At 40.2% G+C, this 19422-nt stretch overlaps 1 protein-coding gene across 7 annotated transcripts in view; it reads right to left on the minus strand.

The window, feature by feature from the left end:
* Positions 1-2708: 2708 nt before the first annotated feature.
* Positions 2709-19422, minus strand: part of XRCC4 (X-ray repair cross complementing 4) — a 181207-nt gene continuing 164493 nt past the window's right edge. For all 7 annotated transcript variants that reach the window (XM_075079935.1, XM_075079934.1, XM_075079938.1 and 4 more), the window contains one exon: positions 2709-2985. In XM_075079935.1, the coding sequence (XP_074936036.1) occupies positions 2877-2985 (109 nt within the window). In that variant the 3' untranslated portion in view covers positions 2709-2876. The remainder of the gene's footprint in view (positions 2986-19422) is intronic.

Raw genomic sequence — 19422 nt, forward strand, 5'->3', positions numbered from 1 at the left:
AAACATGGTCTTCCAAAAGGTGAGTTAGAAAACCATGCTCATAAAATAAGTCTAAGTTTAGTAGCTCTACTAAATAGAAGGATGAATGGAGTGAGGCGTAAGTCCAGAACTGTTCAATGTTTTCATTAATGGTCTGGATGTTAGCAATGGAGAACGAACTTACTACAATCACCCACAATACTAAATTGAGGAATAATGAGCGTTCATAATCATCCTGACAAACTAGATAAATCAGCCGCAAAAATGGGATGCAAGTCAATATGGATGCGAGTCAATACGGTTAAATGCCAGTTACTAAATCCATGTGGGAATAGTCAGCTGCACAAACACAGAATGGAAAAACAAGTGATTACCCGGTAACTCTGTGTGGAAGAATCCAAGGATTATAGTGGATCACAGCGTGAACATAAACTAGATGTTATGCCATTGTGAAATAGGTGAACATTATATTCGATATATGAATAGGAGCACTGTCTATTGACTCACAAGGGAACCCTTCTGCTCTGTAAGCTTTCGAAAGCCCCTGCAGCAGGAACTCCATTGGCATGGGGGGATAGCCAAGACCCCAGCTTTACTCCGAGACTTAACCAAGCAGCTCTGAGTATCATATTAATTTAATAGGTTTTTTAAAAAATATGTTATGAAGTGTTATTACTGAGTTCCCTTCCCAAACATCACAGGTTAGTTTGAAAGAGATTTTACTTGGCTTGGTCAACGAAGGCCATTGGGTCTATGTCAATTCATTGGGATGAATGAGTTTGAGGATAAAGTGGATGTCCCCACTTCTTATGGGCAAATACGCATCATAAAGAAGTTTCACTGATTTTCTGCAGCTTTTGCAATACTACCTCTGCTCTCACAAATAACTTGTGCTCATTTTGGTGGGTCTTTCCTCTTCAAAGTCTACTGGAAAATGGAACCTTATCAGCAGAAAAGCAATAGTTTCTCACATAAATATTCAAAAACAAGCATTTCACTAACACTTCTCACTGCTTGTGGAGACTGACATATTGTAAGTTGGCTTTGAGGGGAGAGGAGGTGTCACTGTGTATATGAACAGTCTCAGCTGGCTGGAAACTGGCTCACTACCATGGCTACCCTAACTAGAGGACACACCTGTGCTCACACAGTCCAAGGTATGTATCCACCATCACGTAATTTTCTGCTCAACTCCTGGCTTGATTCTATAAACCTCAAAGAAAAAGAAAAGAATAAATATTCTGACAGACTTTATTACATCTGCCAACTGTGTGTAACATTTCCTATTTATATAACAACATTTTACTATTAGAAACCAACAGTTTCTTGAAAGCAGAGTTTCGCGGGATGTTCAGCCCCATTTACCTTCATTTTCTGCTGCAGGCGCAATTAAACCAAGCTTTTGCATTTCGGGTTAAGTCATGGAACATTTTCACATTAAAACTGAAACTATATACAAGCTTTTGCTGAAACCATTGTCAGATCAGCCCTGGAAGATTTTAAATCAGGCAACGTCTATGAATGGGCGTATGAATAGGTCTTTTGTGGTCCTGTCATTTCTCAGGCACAAAGCCTTTGTAGCAAGAAAAACATTTTGGCCATTCATGTTTTTACTGTGTGATTTATAACATTGTCCCAAAGCCCTTTGTGAATTTAAAGTGCTGTGACCATGTTTTTCAGAAAGGAAAGCTCAAATATAATATTCCCAGATCCTCATGTAGGTTCTTAAATGAGGCCCTGATCCTGCAAATACGGACACGGATGCTTTTAGTTAAGCATAGGATTGAATTTTGGCAGAATCAGGGCCTAAGTAAGCTGCCATTTAAAAAATACAAGTGGCTTCTATGGACCATTGCAAGTGATAGAGCACAGAAGCAGGACTATGCTGCATAGTCCTGCTGACTTTGATGGGATTACTCACGTTTAAAACCCTTGCTGGATCACATCCTTTCTGAGACAGAACTGGCTCCATCATCTTAAATGAGAATTGATTCAGGCTCTTAAAATTGCAAAGCAGAAACCTGACGTGCGTGCTTAGTTCTGTACATGTCGCTTTTTCTTTGATGAAGCCTTAATATGAATGCATCAGCTTTGGGCAGGAAAAGGTCATGCATTACCACACTCTGCTAACTAGTCCCTTTACTCATAGAGTTTCTAAGCAAATAAAAACAAAACTGATGCATTTTTAGAATACATTTTATTTTTTTAGAAATCGCCTTAAGAAAATCACAAAGTATCAAAAATGACAATTTTAAAGGCTATGGGTTTCTACCCATGAACAGAGTCAATATTGACTTTCTAAGCACTTTACTCCCAAAAGCAAGAATACCTTACAATGCATAATGCCGCAGAGAACCTTCAAGTAAAAAGTGAAAGGTAGCTTCTTTGGATGCTTCACATCAGAAGATATAATTCTAAACTCATAGTTCAGGAAGCTGTATCTCAATCAAACCTGAAGACTATTTAGCCAGACAACATCTAAGCTGAGCTTCTCAAGAAAGGGGCAGTATATAAGGTAAGTACAATGGTAGCCTTAATCTTCTTTACATCTGACTTATTCTCTGGGGACATCTGGAAACCAGTTCATCCTGGATACAATCAGCAGCCGCAGGCTGTTAGGACATAAAAACGCTATGATGGTGTTCTCGTTCCCCATATACGCATGATAAAAGGTCTACACAGAGGCTAAACTGATTTCAAGGCCATCACAGATCAAGCCAAGCAGGCCAAGGGTCTACAATCGCGTACTGACAAATGGGGCAAGTGCAGCGCAAGAGGATTAGAGCAATATGCCATCGAATACTATCATAGAGTAAAGATTTTGCTCAGTGTCGTAACATTTTATTGCTTATCTCCATTAGAAGCACCAATCTCTCAATTTCTCAGCCCTCACATAGCTAGATGTCATCAAAGAGGTCCTCCAGCTTACAGGTGTTTTCCAGTGTTTCGAGAGACATCACATCTGGGGAATGCTTGCCCGATGCCCTCTCTGAGGCCAGATCAGGTCTGGAAATACAAAGCAAAGAGATTTGAAACAAATTTAGATACAGATATAAACAATTCCAACATATACACCATATACACTGCCAAGGTAACCATTTAATAGTGTATTTTGAGCTTTTTGTTAAGGTTACATGTAAGAGAAAAGTGCTTTTTGTTAAGGCCTAATTACTTGCTGAGATGGCTATGGCAAAACAAATGAAATTCAGCTTATAAATGTCAAGGTTTCAGCTATTTCTTTACATTTTCTAGGACCCTGAGAATGACCATTTCACCCACAATTTCCACATGGAGAGCTAGAAAGAGGAGAACTAGTGCAGAAAACATACAAAAGACCTGCTTTTCTACTACTGCGCAGGATGATGCTCTGCTAGATGCTCGTTACTTTTTCACTGGTGCTAAGTATATGTCTGTTGTCATCAGTTTGACATGGAGGCATATGAAGAATCAGGCTGAGTTGTCTCAAAGGTCCCTGGCCTTCCCCTGTACCTATGTTATGTTTACATTTGCTATAAATGTATGCAAATAGAAGGACTCTGTATGTGTATGCTGAGGTGTGGGTTTGCCCTCAGATAGCTGGACACCACGGAGTCCTACCTGAAAACATCACGCCTTAAGCAGACATCTATTACATTGAACAAATGCTACTTTGCATCAGTCAGGCCTGTTTAGGACTCCTTTGAATGTCCTTATCAATGTAGATCATGTAAGTGACTCTTGGCTATACGAGCTCCTGGTGTTTGCCAAAGCCCCATGTTCACTCTTTCTCCTCTCCCTCTGAGACACCATTCTGGTATAGGCAGCTCTGCGCTTATGCCTGGGAAGGCAAGGTATCTTTTGTTTCAAAAAACAGTGGCATTTGCAACAGCTTCTGATCCCTATAGGAATTAATCTTATATGTATAGGCTGAATCCATGAAAAGTCTTTGAATCCTGCGGAGACAACTTCTGAAAGCTTTAAGAGGAGAATTATTGACCACTGATACAGGTGTTTTCAGTGACAACATATTCCATGTCAATATCACTAGCTGCTTTGAAAATAAGACATAATCTCTTAATCTTGGCTCAGTATGCTGTAGGGAATTGGTGTAGGAAGCAGGGAGCAGACCTGATGTGCTTGTATTGTAGGACTTTGGACTGGTTGGAATTTCATAAGGATTGATGGCTTCATGCCCAGGTATATTCCACTGGTGTAATCCTGACAGAAGGTGAAAAATTCATATATTACCAGGGCCAACATATAAGCCACCAGGATGGGAAGAATTAGACAGAAGTGATGGAAAGTGTTACTCTCAAATGCTGCCCTATGAGGGCTTAGTGCAATGAGGCATCCAAAAGCAATCTTAATTTTCAGACTAATCCAAGCATTTGCCTTCAACCGCTGTAGAGCCAATATAGTTAGTGAAATTCTGTAACTTTTTTTCTTTTCAAATTAGGTTTCAAACAGATTCAGAAACAAGATTGCCAGAACTTCTACCAGAAACCTCTAGGGAGAATAATTTTTTATAAAACACTGCAACCTTCAAAATGCAATGAGCTTCCTAAGACCCCCACCACTGCACGATTCATAGCCTCTCACACTTCAAGTTTGTCAAGCCCTCGGAGGTTCAGAGCTCTCACTATAATGTTTCCTGCTGTGGACCCAGGGAAGGATTTTCATTTCAGGGTGGAGTGCCCTGTGTTCCTTGGAAATCAGCAAAACCCCAGTAAATGCTGAGTCTTGGGTGCTGTCACTTCCTAAGAGCTCTCCAGAATTCAGAAGGTTTTCCTCACCACTCTATCCATCACTCCAGTTCTGCAAACCACTTTACATTCAACGCGTTGGTATATCCAGATTATGATAATTACTTTCTCTGGAAGTCTAACCAGCTTTCTCAGCAAACTCTTCCAAAATGCTTTTCTTCAGGTCTGAATAAATTGTGCCCAACCATTTTTTTTTCTTTTGGTATGCAGTGACACCTAACAAGATGTGTGTCTCATCAAAAGTCACTTGAACTGACTGTGAAACAAACCTGCCAGAACTGGACCCTTAGCCAATGACCGCTGGTCAGCAGGATCAGATCATTCCATTCTGGTTGTTAGCCACCAACTTATTTGTACCCTAATTATTTTTTTAACATATAGGTAGCATACCGCAACACAGCATTACACTCAAATTTACTTATTGAAGGTGTATTGTTCTTTTACCTTTCTAGGTCTGTCTCAAGTGAGAACGTATGTAAATCACAGTATGGAGCCACATGCTGATCATTTTATTAATTCTGAAAGGTCTCATCAGCAAATAAATTAGGCTGTGAAGACCTCTGTACCACCATAGGCTATTTCAGGTACTGGAAGTTTTATTTAGAGCATATGCTCATATGCTGTATAGGCATATAAGAATAAAAGACTTCTGAGACCCCACATTTGTTGACTTTCAGATTGCACCTATTCCAGCATGTTCTGATTTTGAAAAGTAAATCTGACAGTGCTTAAGCAATGTCAATGACAATTTTATCCTCATTGGCTAAAACAACTGTTTTCAACACTATACATGAGATCATATCTATAATCCAAATCACTGTTGAGTTTTAACATACACAGCTAAAGCTATTAAGCTTCTGTGTTCTTGTAACAACGTGGTCCTCATTTAATCTCCAAAAGCTGTAATACCATGACTGTGAATAAACCCAACTACACTTGCGAAGTGGAAGCATTAGCCTCTTTACAAGAGGTTCATAAGCAACTTAATTTTGGTTTAAAGACTTGATGCTATTTGCATGGCAGTTATCCACTGAATGCCAACAGCTTGCTTTGTGCTGTGAAATTATTTTGAATCTTGGATTCTCACTGAAGTTGTATTACCATATCCTGATGCATAACTGAGTGAATTTCTTTAAATTGCAGTGAATTGTATAGTCCTTTCTTGCCAAAAAGCCTGTAAGTAAGGCATTCTTCTTGAAAGTTTATTCTTCTGTTGGATCACTTTTTGAAGTCTTGCTTTTTGGTAAACTTAAACTCCATTAACACATCTGGAGAACTGCTGACTATAAGAGATCATTTCATATTTCCTGACATTTAGTTCAAGCCCTTCATAAATTGAGACAGAAGACCAGATCCACAGCTGGTGTGAATCACTGGAGCACTAATAATGTCAGTGGAGCTCTGCTGACTTACACCAGCTGAGACTCTGGCCCCAGATTTGGAAGAAAGTGGTTACATTACTTGATATTTCTTTCCACAGCTGAGTAAGAGCCATAAGAAACAGAAGGCAGGCAACACTTCAGTACTTAACTAAACAGCACAGAAACTCAAAGCCAGGCAGGGTGATGGCTTTGCATAGCTTGGGAGAAAACGCAACACCTTCTTTTGCAGTAGGACAGATGGACCACTCCCATTTGTTTCTTGTGATTAATTATTTCTGAGTTCACACAGACCCCAGAAAAGATCTGTACAACACCATTCCTGCTGCAACAGACGGCCAGTTCCACGAGATAATGTTTGTGAAGCAGTATGAAGCAGAAAATAATCCCCTACGTGACTGCTACAAACGACACGATTAAAAAGAGCTTCCTGGTGGCAAAAAGGCCAAACACGTGGTAGCTGTGCTGAAGAAAAATAAGGTCAGTGGCTGTAGTATCAGCACAACTGCTCATCTTGAGGTACTTCTTGCTGGAAAGATGAAAGGTTCTTGCACTTAGCTAGGCTTGTACGGCCAACCCAGCATGTTGTGGTTACCATTTTACACAAGTTTTTGTTCTCGAGCAACTCTCATGTGATTTTAAAAGATAAATACCATTGTAAATAAACATAGCTATGAAAGTTTCTCAAGAAAATTAATCTAGGAGGCATGTTTGTGTCCTTGGACCATTACATTCTTTTCCTCATTTTTTAGTAATTAAAATAGCCAGTTCCAATCAAAAGCTGGCATTTTACTAAGAGAGGAGATTTCAGCTCTCCCAGATGATGTGTAGCAGTGTTTTAGGAAAAGGCAGAATTTCTCAGTGTGTATATCTTTCCTTAGCTTGGTTTAACAGTTTGTTTTTGTCATTAATCTGTAAAAAATGAAGGCTTAATACCATGAGTAGATATTAACAGAGGGTATATACTTTCTTCGGTATCATAAAAATAGGTGGCAGCAGCAGCTCATAAACAGAGAATTAGTAGTCATTACAGCATTAAGGTGAGGCACCTCAAACACTAATGAGCACTCACATTGCAGCTGACAGCGAAAAAGCTTAGAGCAACATTTGTGCTCCAGAGATGGTACTTTTAGTCCACCCCGAGAGAAAAACTTGGATTCTTTGATTTATCAGCAATCTGCTGTCTTGGCTGTATAAACATCGCCTTCACAGAAAGTCCTCAGAAGAGATATACTCATCAGCCATCATTATTAAGGAAGTATTATGAAAGGAGCCTTGAGTAAAGCTCATGGCTATACGTAAAACCTTGGCCTTGAATAACCGATGCCCTGTGGTGTGAGCTCTTGGGAGACATCATCTTGACTGCCTATGGCTACTGGCCAAAAAGAAGGAAGTTCAACCATGAAAAGAAAAAGAAATGGTGTAATGGAGGAGGGGGGAAAGCCTCTTACGTGAATAGACACATCAAGAAGTCTATGTGCAGACAGACCTCTTTAAAGTTGAATATTAAAAATGTAAGTAGACTAAATTGAAACTACATGTGATTAAAAATACTATGATATTCCCCTTTACAGAAATGCCCCAATGACTATGATATAAGGTAAATTATGAAGGTATTTTTCTTTTTAATTCAATTTAAAATGTAAAATGAAACTCAGTAATTTTGTTTAGGTTTTGGCAGTATTATAAGTATTCAACCTCCAGCCTTCTCTGACATTTATTCCTAGAAATAATATGAAAACAAACCCAAATATTTCTAATTCATCTTGCAAAATGTAAACCCCAGAAAGTCATGAAGAACTTGCTGGATGCAGTCACCTTCATGATCTGAAATTACAGTTGACGGACTTTTCCCTAAGTTATGTTAGTGAAGAAACTGAAAAATTTTCTGCCCATTTCAGTCCTCTGAAGATAGAGGTGGTGATGCAGATCATCAGTGCCCAGACTGTACCTGGCCCCAACAGAAATTCACAGAGGCTAGAGAAAAATAGTCAAGAAATAGTGGAAAGAAATGATTTCTAGCTCAAGGGATACTGTCTCCATCCCTCTCAGAGACTCTTCCATGTGTGGCATTTTCCTATGCTCAGTGTATTAAGCGAACAGTCTAGTCTCAGCTAAGGTCAGCAGACAGATAACAACAGCAATAATAAGCTCCTTCAATTACACATTTAATGAAGAATATTTTCAATGCAGCAACCACAAATTTAATGTTCAGCCAGGGAATCAATGTTCCCTAATAAACTTCCACCTCTGGCTGAAAGCCAAGCTGCAACTGCACCTGCATTCATCACAACCAATGTGCAGTAAGATAAGTCTGGAATTCCCTCAATAAACAAAACTTAAAGTAAAACTTAAAAAAACAGGACATTTCTAAACACTGTCTTAAGCTCTTGCAAGCACCACTCTTTGTTCTCTAGAACTATTAAATGGGGGATAAATTGATTTATGCTTATACAAGTCTGGTTTTATTTTTCTTTATATATCCCCGGAATCCTTCAGAGGGAGAAAAGTGAACTGGGAATCCCTTAAACATCAAGAAATTGATATAGTGATTGCAGCAAGAACAAACTTGCAAGCACGCCTCCTACACTGAGAAGATACTCATGTGTCTCTCACTGATATAACTTTCAAAATTGATATAACTTCTAATGTCTAGTCTAGATCAGGTCTCAATGTTATTAATCATCCACTCTATTTACTTAGTTCTATGAAACAGATGGTCTAAAGATCCTCAGAAGACCATACGTAATGTCTAAAATGGCTGTGCAGAAAACATGTCATGTAAATAAACAATGCTGACAGTACTTTTTTAGGGACTTGTATTGGTTCAGTTGCAAATTCCCAACTAACTATAGTTGGCATAGGTGCAGGTCCTTATATGAAAAGAACATTCTGGTTTATTAATATAAATATCTTTTCATCTGATCAAACGTACTTGCAAATGCTTACTAACAAAGACCTACTTAAAAATGTAATAATAGATGTCACTTATAACAAAAAGCCTAAACCATGTTTGTTTTAGACAAGTGGCACACATTTCTGCGGCTCATTTCCACTTAAACTCCTTCTTGCTTAAATAAACTAGACCACTTTCACTTTGAGGAACATACTAGCACCACTGCCTTCACTGGGAAAAACACAAATCTCTTAATCATAAATACATGAGTATATAGTAAAGGAAAAAGTTTGTTTAGGAATTTTGTCAAGGTCTTTCATAAATCCAGTAAATTGCAAATTTATTGGCAAATGCTAGAAGCCATTTCTCATAGTCATTAAATGCTATTTATCACATATACATTTATATAACACCAGCACCAGCTAAACCGTGTCATAACCCTCTTCCAGGCTGTCAAACCCTGGAGCTGCTTTCTCTCCCTAACCCTTTCGTATCCCCTCAGGGTGATCATAAACAGTAGCCAGAGACCTAAGGGGGAAAATAAAAACCCCGGAGCCAATTTCTCGCGTAGGAAATGTGTGTCCTCGTGCCCCTGCGTCTGTGATCCCTGAGGACAGAAGGGGTCGATGCGGCTGTTGCAGCCTTTGCACAGCGGTGGAGCAACAAAGGACGGGTTTTCCATCGGAAAATCTGAAGCCTGCAGATGGCAGCTACAACTGCAAAACCACGCTGAAACAAATCACAAAAATAAGAGCATTTAACTGGAGGAAAATCTAGCAACGCTAAAACCTAGATTGTGCTTCAGATGTTCCATGTCTTTTCCACTCCTTCCCAGTATTGAGGCTCTGGGTGCCTGTTTAAAGACTAATGACTTCAACAGGAGCTAAGTGCTTGCTTAAAGTTAAGCACATGCTTACAAAGCCTCCTGAACCACGGACTCAGCTTGCAACTCTCTGGGGTCCACCCTTTGTCCTGACTGCTCCAGAATGAAACCCACAACTGAAAGAAAAATGGATTAGTCCAGCATTCATATGATGAAAAGTTCCCTCTTAATACTAGCCTCGCTAACTCGGGTATCTTTACTAAATTACTAGGTATGGCTAAAAACATCCTCCTCTCAGAAGGATGCAGGAGAATCCATGGATGTAATCCTAAAAATGATCTTTCAAAAACTCCTAAGACTGAATTAAGCAATTCTTTCTCCCTGCTGAACAATTTGTACAAGTACACCTGGGCACCAGCAGAAACCTATTACTGACCAGGTTACCTATTATCCACAGATCTGCTCAGCAGGTTTTTGGATCATTCATTTTAATTGGCTTATTGCAGAAAACTACTTTGGATCAGTACATCGATATGACTTATGTACATATTTTCTAATGACAAAATATACTTAGAAGGATAGAGCAGCAGTGAGTTCTTAACAAACCTGGGAACAGTGAACTGAATAAACTGGGAGCAGGTTTCAAGTTACAAGTTTGGGTAGAGCAGATAAAGTATAATGAGTTTTTTCCCCCTTTCATCCCCTATTAGGTCTCTAATAGTTCTCCATTGAATCTAAAATTTGTTTAGTATCAAGGATTGTATTTTCCTTTCTGCTCTGTCTTAACTCCCATTCAACCTCTCTCATGTTCCTCCTGCCCCGTTCCCAGCCGCAGACCTGAATTCATTCATGCTTTTCTGAAATTAGATCAAACCTTTGATATTTAAGATCAAATCCCTGCCTACAGTGACACCTGTGAGAGTGGAAACATGTTCAAACAACAGTACCAAAAAATAAAAAAAAAAAGAAGGGGGAACCGCACATCCAGCCCTTTGAAAACACAAGGGAAAAAGTAAAAATAGGTGCAGCCATAGAATGGAGCTGGACACTGCAACAGCCAGTGTTTTCTGGCTAAAGCTGAATTTTTTCTGCTCCACATTTTTATCATACCTTATGCATCCTTGAAACATCTTCTCACCCAGGGTAGAGAACAGGCATCAGCTTTGTCCACCTAATGCCAATCCTATTCCTTACTTAGTGTGCGTAAAGCAAATGAACATGGGCCGGAAAGCCTGGCTCTGACTCCTGAATTTCTTAACACTTTGGACATGTGGTTAAGATGCTTTAACAGTCTTTCCTTTAGAGACCCCCATCTAGCAACATGTCTATTTGGTGGAGTAAAGAAGCCATTTTCAAAATATATCTTCTATGGTTCTATGAAGCAGGAATCATCTGCAGCTCATGATGCAAGACAGCCTGTATAGCAGGCTTCAAAAGTAATTTTTTCTCCTCGAAAACCCCAACTGGTCTCCATCCATTCGAGCTCTCAGGGTCTGCCTAAGCAGCAATATCTGCAGTAAGTACTTTACCAGGAACATTTAACAATAGACCAAATAGCCAACTCATTACTTTTGGGGTAAATGCTGCAACAGAGTCTAGACTATAAGATTCTTAAGAAGGGTTGTACTACCTCCAAAAACAACAAAACCCCAACTAACCAAAAGGACAGGACTGGCCCTGTGTGTTTCTTTCACAAAAATTCCTACATAAAGCGGGGTTTTCTTCCTAACGAGCCTCTCTACTTTTTACTTCCATAAATGGTCAAATTCACAGAAAGATTCTTTAGCTCTTAAATGTCAGAGATTTCCTTTTCTGGCAGAATAGTTAGCATACATGTTGTACCAGGATCAAGGGACAGTCTCAGTTTATTCATGCACGCACGGATCTCCCCCAGTGTTATGGTAATGAAGGTCCAAGACTTACTTGGTGCTAAACCAGCACCAGTCACACCCCAACTGGCTGTGACTGTGCTGGGGTTGCTGCAGATCTGTCCCCAGAGGTGGGAGGGAGGGGAGCCCAGAATGGCCACCCGTCAAGATCTGTCTCTGCATTAGCAGACCACCCATCTTGGTTTTGAGAAAGGAACTGAGACGACCAATGGACAGGAGCTAAAAGACATGAAGTAATGAGCATGGCAACTGGAAAGACAGCAACCAACCCTGTATTTTAAATGGAAAATTCTGATTACTACCTTCCCATCAATATAGGTGCAGTTTCAGGGAGCTCATGTACCACCAGTCCCTCTACCAGATATTTCTTCTCAGGCTGCAGGCTTTCAGAGACACTTAGTCAATCAGGAAATTAAGAGCAAGGTCTCGGATAGGCTTTAGGCATCTGAGGCTGGACTACCAGGCTCATCAAGGCTACTAACCAGACGCACAAATGCAACCATGAAAACGTGCAGTACTGGTGTCATACAGCCAAGCTCTTTTGGGCTGCCGGGCCCCCATGCTCACCACCCTTACTTGGAGAGACCACCTTATGCTTTACACTCCGAGACTGCTCAGCACCTGTCTTGCTCGGCACTAGGCATGGACACCTGTAAGTTTTATTTCTCACACAAAAAAACTAAAAAACATTCAGCAATTTTGGTCACTGTGACCTGTGTTGGGCTGAAATCAGTTCATGAAAGGAAGAAACAGGCCATGTCACCCAATCTAAAACAGGTAATGAAAAAGATAACTTACTAGACATCAACATTGTGGGAACTGCTGTCCTCGGGTCAACTCCGTGTTGCCCAGAACCTCTTCTCCAGATGCTCTTTCAAGAGAACAAAGTGCTTTTCCTGCCTCCAACCATATACAGCTCAGAGCTTAGCTTCCTGAGCCAGGATTAATTTCTGTGTATTCAGTAACATTCAGTACATTTCTCTCTCACAAATGGCCCTGTCCCCCTCTGAGTGCATGTAAACTCCTAATATTCCCAAAATCTTGAAGGATCTCCACAGGTAATACACAGGAATAGGAAAAACACAGCAGAAAACATGACAAATTTGATTAGATACCAATGTACAATAATTTTCTATACAAAGCCGTTTCAGTTCCACAGCCCAAGTAGGATTTTATCTTCAGTTGTGACATATTAGTATAAGCCTGAAGTACCTCCACAAAAGTTTTCTTGTACTGGTCTGGTTCAAACCAGAATTCAAAGCACAAACTTTATAAAATTTTAATCTGCAGAGAGTCTTGATAATTGTGCTGGTGCTGCACCACTGACAAATTCAGACAGCTTGCCTTTTTGTGAGTTTCAGCACAGTGCTCTGAAGGGTTTTTTTATCTTACAAATGCATTAAGAGAAAAGGGAGCACCATCCAGGTGTGCAACTGGGACATTATTAAGAGAAGGCGGATGTCAATCAGAGTAGAACAATCATGATGTACACATGAAACAACCCAGCGTGCTACACAGACGAAAATGCAATGACACCTGCATCTTGGGTTATTGGTAACAGGTCCACTTGTTGGAAACACGTCTGGTTTTATCCATGCTACCATACTGGGAAACAGGAAAAGAGTAACACACATTTTTCAAGTACAGCTCCTCATCTGATGCCTCAATTTTTTCTTTGCAGAGAAAAAATAAGAATCAATTGTAGGCTTATAGTCCAACATTGCAGGGAAGTCACTGTCTTCTGTTAAGTAAGACTGTGGCAGTTTTATAATTTTGAACTCCGTCTGAAATTCTGTCTCGCAAAAGTGAGAGAGGGAGAGAAAGTGAAAGAGCAAGACAGAGAGAAATTTCCATCTGAAACATAGCACATAACTGCCTCAGCTCTGGAATAAATTCCCATGATCAGAATGAACAGTTCAAATAGCACAAATGGATGCAAACGATTTAAAAGACGTAGTAGTTTAAAAAGCTTTTTTTTTTTTTTTTTTTTTTTGTAAGCACTATTATAAATAAAAATGGTTGTTTGAAAAACTTCCCAATAAATCTGACAGACAGAAAGCATTTCTGGTATCATCAGGAAAAAAAAAACAGGAACCATGTTTCAGAGTTCAGTCTGAAGCTTGGATTTTCAGTTCAAGCTTAACTTAGCTCTCCTTTTAATAAAATCATCTTATTTCTGAGTGGAGTTGACTAACTCATCGGCACTTTTTAAATGATTGCACATGGAATTACTAAAGCTCTTTAGCTCTGAGGATTCATCTCAGGGGCAACGCGTTCCCACTTTCACTTGTTCCAGCACAGCGCAGGGTGAGCTGCAATTCCCTCCGTGACTCTGCTGGCACACAGCCCTCCTAACCCCGCAGTGAATCTTCCGAAGGGTTTTATTACTCACAATACATAGCATAACAATTGACTGTATTGTACATGCACATACATACTCTTGCCTGTTAAAGATCATAGGTCTGGTCGTAAAAGATGGGAGTTTCCCCACTGGCTTTATTTTGCCTTGTATAGGTTCTTTGTGCATGACACACCGACATCAGCCTCCCAAGACTTAGCAGGAGGTCAGTGGGCGGTGTTTTTAACCTACTTGCTTTTTTCCCCCAGACATGTCTGGACTCGCTAGCGAGACAGTAGTCCAGAGTATATGGCCATCTTACTGCTTTTTATCTTTTAAAACTAATGACAGAACAAAAAACAAACAAGACTGTTCCGGCTGTGTGTGCTGTTAGGTTTTGACACAAACCAGAAGCAAGGAAACAAACCCAAAGCACATCCCACTCACTGGTTAGGTTTCAATGGCGATATTTGTGTGTTCACTTTGTATGTCATTGCTTCTGCATTGCTCTGTCAGGTACATAGCATTCATTGTAAATGTCTGTCTCAATGTAAAGCATGCAACAGAATCAATATAGCAATTAATAGGTGCTGACACATTGATTCTACTCACATTTTTTTAAACTATGAGAATATTTAAAAGAAACATTAATGAAATAATAAAATAAATTATACTGATCCCTGTAAAAATCGTGATACAAGATAGGTATTTGGAACAAAGCAGCAAGAGGGAGGCTGTTTAACTATATGGCTGTTTAATAACCAGCACAGCTTTTAAAAAAAATTTATCGACCAGCTTTCCACCAGCTGCTATGAGAAGAGGAATCCATTCTACCTTTCATACTCAGTATTGCTAATTGTAATAAGATATTCAGGCAACAGTAATAAAAGCTCATTCTAAAACTGGTGAGAACCGATGAAAGCAATTATGGTGAGGGCTTGGTACTGTCAAACTGTCAAGTTTCAAGCTTAATGTAATTCTTTAGAGTTTACGCTTTCTCTATTCTAGAAGAAAAAAGACTGCAAGCCATTTTCTATTGAGAATGCAATGAGACCAAGGAAACAGACCATTTAACTGCAGAATGCCGAAACACTCTATAAAGCATGAATAAAATTATATGTCATGTCACAGCAATTCTTCAGGAAGGGACCTGTCTTGCACTCTTGGATATTACTAGTGAAAAAATATTACAAGGGCCTTGAGGCCCTTGGTGGGGTGGGGTGCGAGAAATTTCAGAGGTCTAGGAAGCGTGTTCATTTACATTTTATCAATTGTTTCTGTTATTCTTGGCTAGAGACATGTTCCATTGTAGAGGAAACAGTGCAATAATATAAAATAATAATGAGTCATTAGGTTTAGCCTGAATACTGCCATTTATCAGCAGAACATATTCTGCCTGAAGTTTTTTTTACAGATGCTTGCAAAACTAGCACTGAAGCATACTTCTAAGTTGAACAAGCTTTGTGATTATAAAAAACATTTAACTTCCAAAACAAGGTGCGGCCTATGTCCTCTCTGTGTGAAAGTGTGCCAGGGACAGTGGCACTAACAATATGGCACGTTATGTGTGTTTCCTCTAACGCCCAGTGGAGTTAACTCCACAGTGCCAACTGGGAAGTGCCACTGGGACTACAGAATCACAGAATCCTAGAATATCTCACGTTGGAAGGGACCCATAAGTATCATTGAGTCCAACTCCCTCCTCCTCGCAGGACTCCCTAAAAGTAAACCATACAACTAAGAGGGTTGTTCAGATGCTCCTTGAGCTCTGTATATTATCTCAGTCTTCAGTTCCTCAGCTGAAGCTCCCTGTTATGGTGAAAACCATCCTGAACAATGACTGGATGCACCAGGAGGCAGATCTCTTCCAGAAGACAGATGACTTTACCTGTTTGTTTCAAATATTCCATGAAACAACAACTGTCAATCAACAGTGAACCTGAGCTGGAGTTGAACTGCTTGCAGAGCATCCAGTGAGTAGACAGCAACAAATAACGATGAATGAAGTCAACTTCAGTGGAAAAAATACTCCACTTTCATTTGTGTTTTAATTCGATGCTGAGGGAAATGACAATTTCTCTTTCACCATGGGGCAGGCGCATTAAAACTTCGTGTACGAGCGTATAGCACAGGGCCACATAAGGGACCTAGATAATGTGATGGATATCTGGCAGAGATGTAAAACCTAGGCAGGAATGACCACAGAAGGAAACCCCTGTTCCGGACCTAGGACTGTTAAGGTGCCATCTATACTATCTATGTTACATCTGCTTGCCTCCAGCAAAGAGGAGGTGTGGCCAAACTATAAATAAATCAGCATGGTATATGAAGAACAACTGAGACATTGATAAACCTGGTAAACTGGTATTAATGACTTTGGCTAGTGATGATTGCTGCATTTTTTTTTTTAAAAGCCCAACTTTCCTCCATTAGCCAAAAAAATCCCAACAACAAAAAAGTAATGTGTAAATCTGCAGCCTAAGAGACTGTTTAGGGAATGAATTAAAACAAAGTTGTCCCCAGGCACAAGGGGAAGACTGCAGTAAATATAAAAGCAACTGATGGGCATAGTATCATTTGCTGCTCACAGATAAGATGCCTATACCTACAGAAAGGGAGGCTGTTCAGACTTAGACTACTTGTGTTCTTCCTTGCGCAACGGTTTAATGAACAGATAGGCACATTTAAATTACTCTCTCTTCATAACAGGAAGTGCTCATCAGACAGAAGAAAGAGTTGGTAGACAAGATGCAAAGAATAAAACTCTTATTTGATTACTAAAGCTGCTACAAAGCCAAGGCAGAAAGAAATACTCATGCTTCCAGCCAGAATTTCTATAGTAAGATGTTATTTTGCTTCCTGTAAGCATCCCAGAGCTGTTCCCAGCATTATAAAAATGAGCAGATTCAGAATGCTTGTAAGTGGACTGGAGGCTTATCAAAACCATCTAGTTCTTCTCAAGCCTTTAAACAGCAGAAAATCATGAAAGGATATACCTCCTGTAATATCTCTGTATTACTGCATTCAGAAATGAGAAGGGAAATAACCAGCCATCCCTCTTTTACAGGGTAGGATGAAAAATGGGATAACATGAACACTCAGGACAATTCTTTTTGAAGTTTGGATCAAAAAAGGAATGAAGCCTTGGGGGCAGGAGCAGAGGAAGGAAAGTTACTACTTTATCATATTGAGTCATTCATCCCCAGCACTTCTGTGTGTTTATTACATGTCAGCAATCACAAATTAGACAACATAAGTGTGATATCACTAGCCATTCCTAGAAAGCACTTCTTACAGATGATGCTTTAATTCAAAGGTGTGTGTTTTTTTCTTCAAATTGTTGGCTGAAAAGACAAAAGCTAGTGAAACTGTCTCTGGTGAGCAGTCTGGATCAATCTGAGGTGAACAGCTAGAGTTAAATCAATAAAGGGAATAACGAATCCAAAGACACTTCCCTTTGAAGCAAAAAACACAGGTGGTTCAAATTCCCTCACAGATACTGTCCTGCCTCACCGGAGTTGACTGGCCTCCACAAGGCTTGAAGCTGATGAACCACAGTGCTGTCTTTTGTGTTTTTTTTTTTTTTAAAAAAAAAGGGGAGGGGTGGGGGAATTATCCTGGGCAGTATCGCATCTTTGTGTGAATAGCCTTTGGGTCTCCCCGCTTTCTCCATCCCATAATCTGGAAAAAGGTAAAAGCAGCTGCAGAGGCACACAAGCCCCTTCGGAGGCCCACGGGATGCCTTCCATCCGGGCACCCCAAGGCTCACTAGCAGACAGCTCCAGGACGCTGCCCTGCATCACCACAACACAGCACTTGGCTGCTCCGTGGACTCTGTTCAGTTTTGCCTGCACCAGCAATATCCCACCCATCCCTACTTCAATGCTAATATGTACGAACATTAAAAACTGAAGCGTTACAAACCCGGGAGAGGGAGAGAAATGTATGGGTCTCCTGAAGACCACTGAAAGGAATAAAAGTTTGGACAAAAGTCATATTTATAGAGAGGCTGAGACTGGCAGAGTGAAGGTGGCTGCTGCAGAGAGGTGAGCAGATGTCACACTATGTAGTAAAAGCAAGTTGTTATTGGCACAGGTTTAGAATAGTCATATTGCACGTGTGTGTCTAAGCTGCGGTGGCTTATGCAGCTTGTCCCAAACGAGTGCCAAAAACACCTATTTTCCCACCATGCCTCTCTATGCATTTCATTTATTGCTTCCACCCTCACCATCCAGCAATCCAAATGGCAAAATCCAAGTGCTGCCTCTGACGGGAACAGGAACACAGTAGCTGGCTGGCATAAACCCAGTATGGATCCAAATGAGGAGAAGCTGGATCTGGGCCAGCTACAGAATAGGCAGCTTTTGGTGGCAGGAACAGCCTTCAAAGGTTATGTACACCACACTATAGCAGAACCTCCAATTGATGATGTATTGCTACCCTTTCCAAACATGAACTCCCTTAATGGAGGTGCGAGTCCCACAATCACTAAGGCTTTTGCTGACTTAATGTGTTAGTAGTGCTTCTTTGTGCTATAGGAAAATAAGAGAATCTTCTAGAAAAAAAAAAACAAAAAAAATTCAAAAACCCAATCCTGGGAATAAACATACCCAGCAAGGAGTATGGCAACCCTAGCACAAAGATTTGTCAAGATGTCTGCTGAAAAGACTGCTGGGAAAATCATACAGAGAGGAGTCCTGGTAAGACTGTTATTACTGCAAGAAACCACAATGATAAGTAATGTATGCTGCACTAACGATTATTTTGCAAGGCCAGATTCCAACCCTGCCATTCAAGGGAAAAATAAAACAACCCTGAACAGGAGATTTGGAAACAGATTCTTCCAACACATCTTGACGTCAATTTGCTAAGTAACTGCCCAGCCACCCTTGCAGTCTCTGTGCTACAGCACTCATTGCATCTTGCAATATCCTACCTCCGTGAGAATTCCAAGGAAATAACTGTGGTCTGCAGACCCCGTGAACTTGCCCCTTACATGACGGCTATTCATGGAGCTCCAAGGGTGTATTTTAAAGCCTGACAATCTCATGGTATCTGAAATTGGAGGCTATTGAACAAATTTCATGAGGATATGTGCTTGCCAACCCTCCTTGGAATAAACTACGTCTATGAAACTGTTTATAAGTATACCCAGCTGGGAATTTTCTGGCTATGTTTTTCAGCCAAATCAAAGATACATATTGAATATACATCCATGTTAATTTTGAGAAACCTTGGGAAACTAGGGCTTTGGGTTCATAAACCAATGACCTAATTATACTCACCCACATAAAGCATTTTTCCTATTCATGACACATAAAATGGCTAGCAACCTTTACTGCCCTTCCTGAAATTTGTTGTGCAATGTTCCTGTCA

Source organism: Phalacrocorax aristotelis, chromosome Z, assembly GCF_949628215.1.
Source record: "Phalacrocorax aristotelis chromosome Z, bGulAri2.1, whole genome shotgun sequence".
Lineage (NCBI taxonomy): Eukaryota > Metazoa > Chordata > Aves > Suliformes > Phalacrocoracidae > Phalacrocorax > Phalacrocorax aristotelis.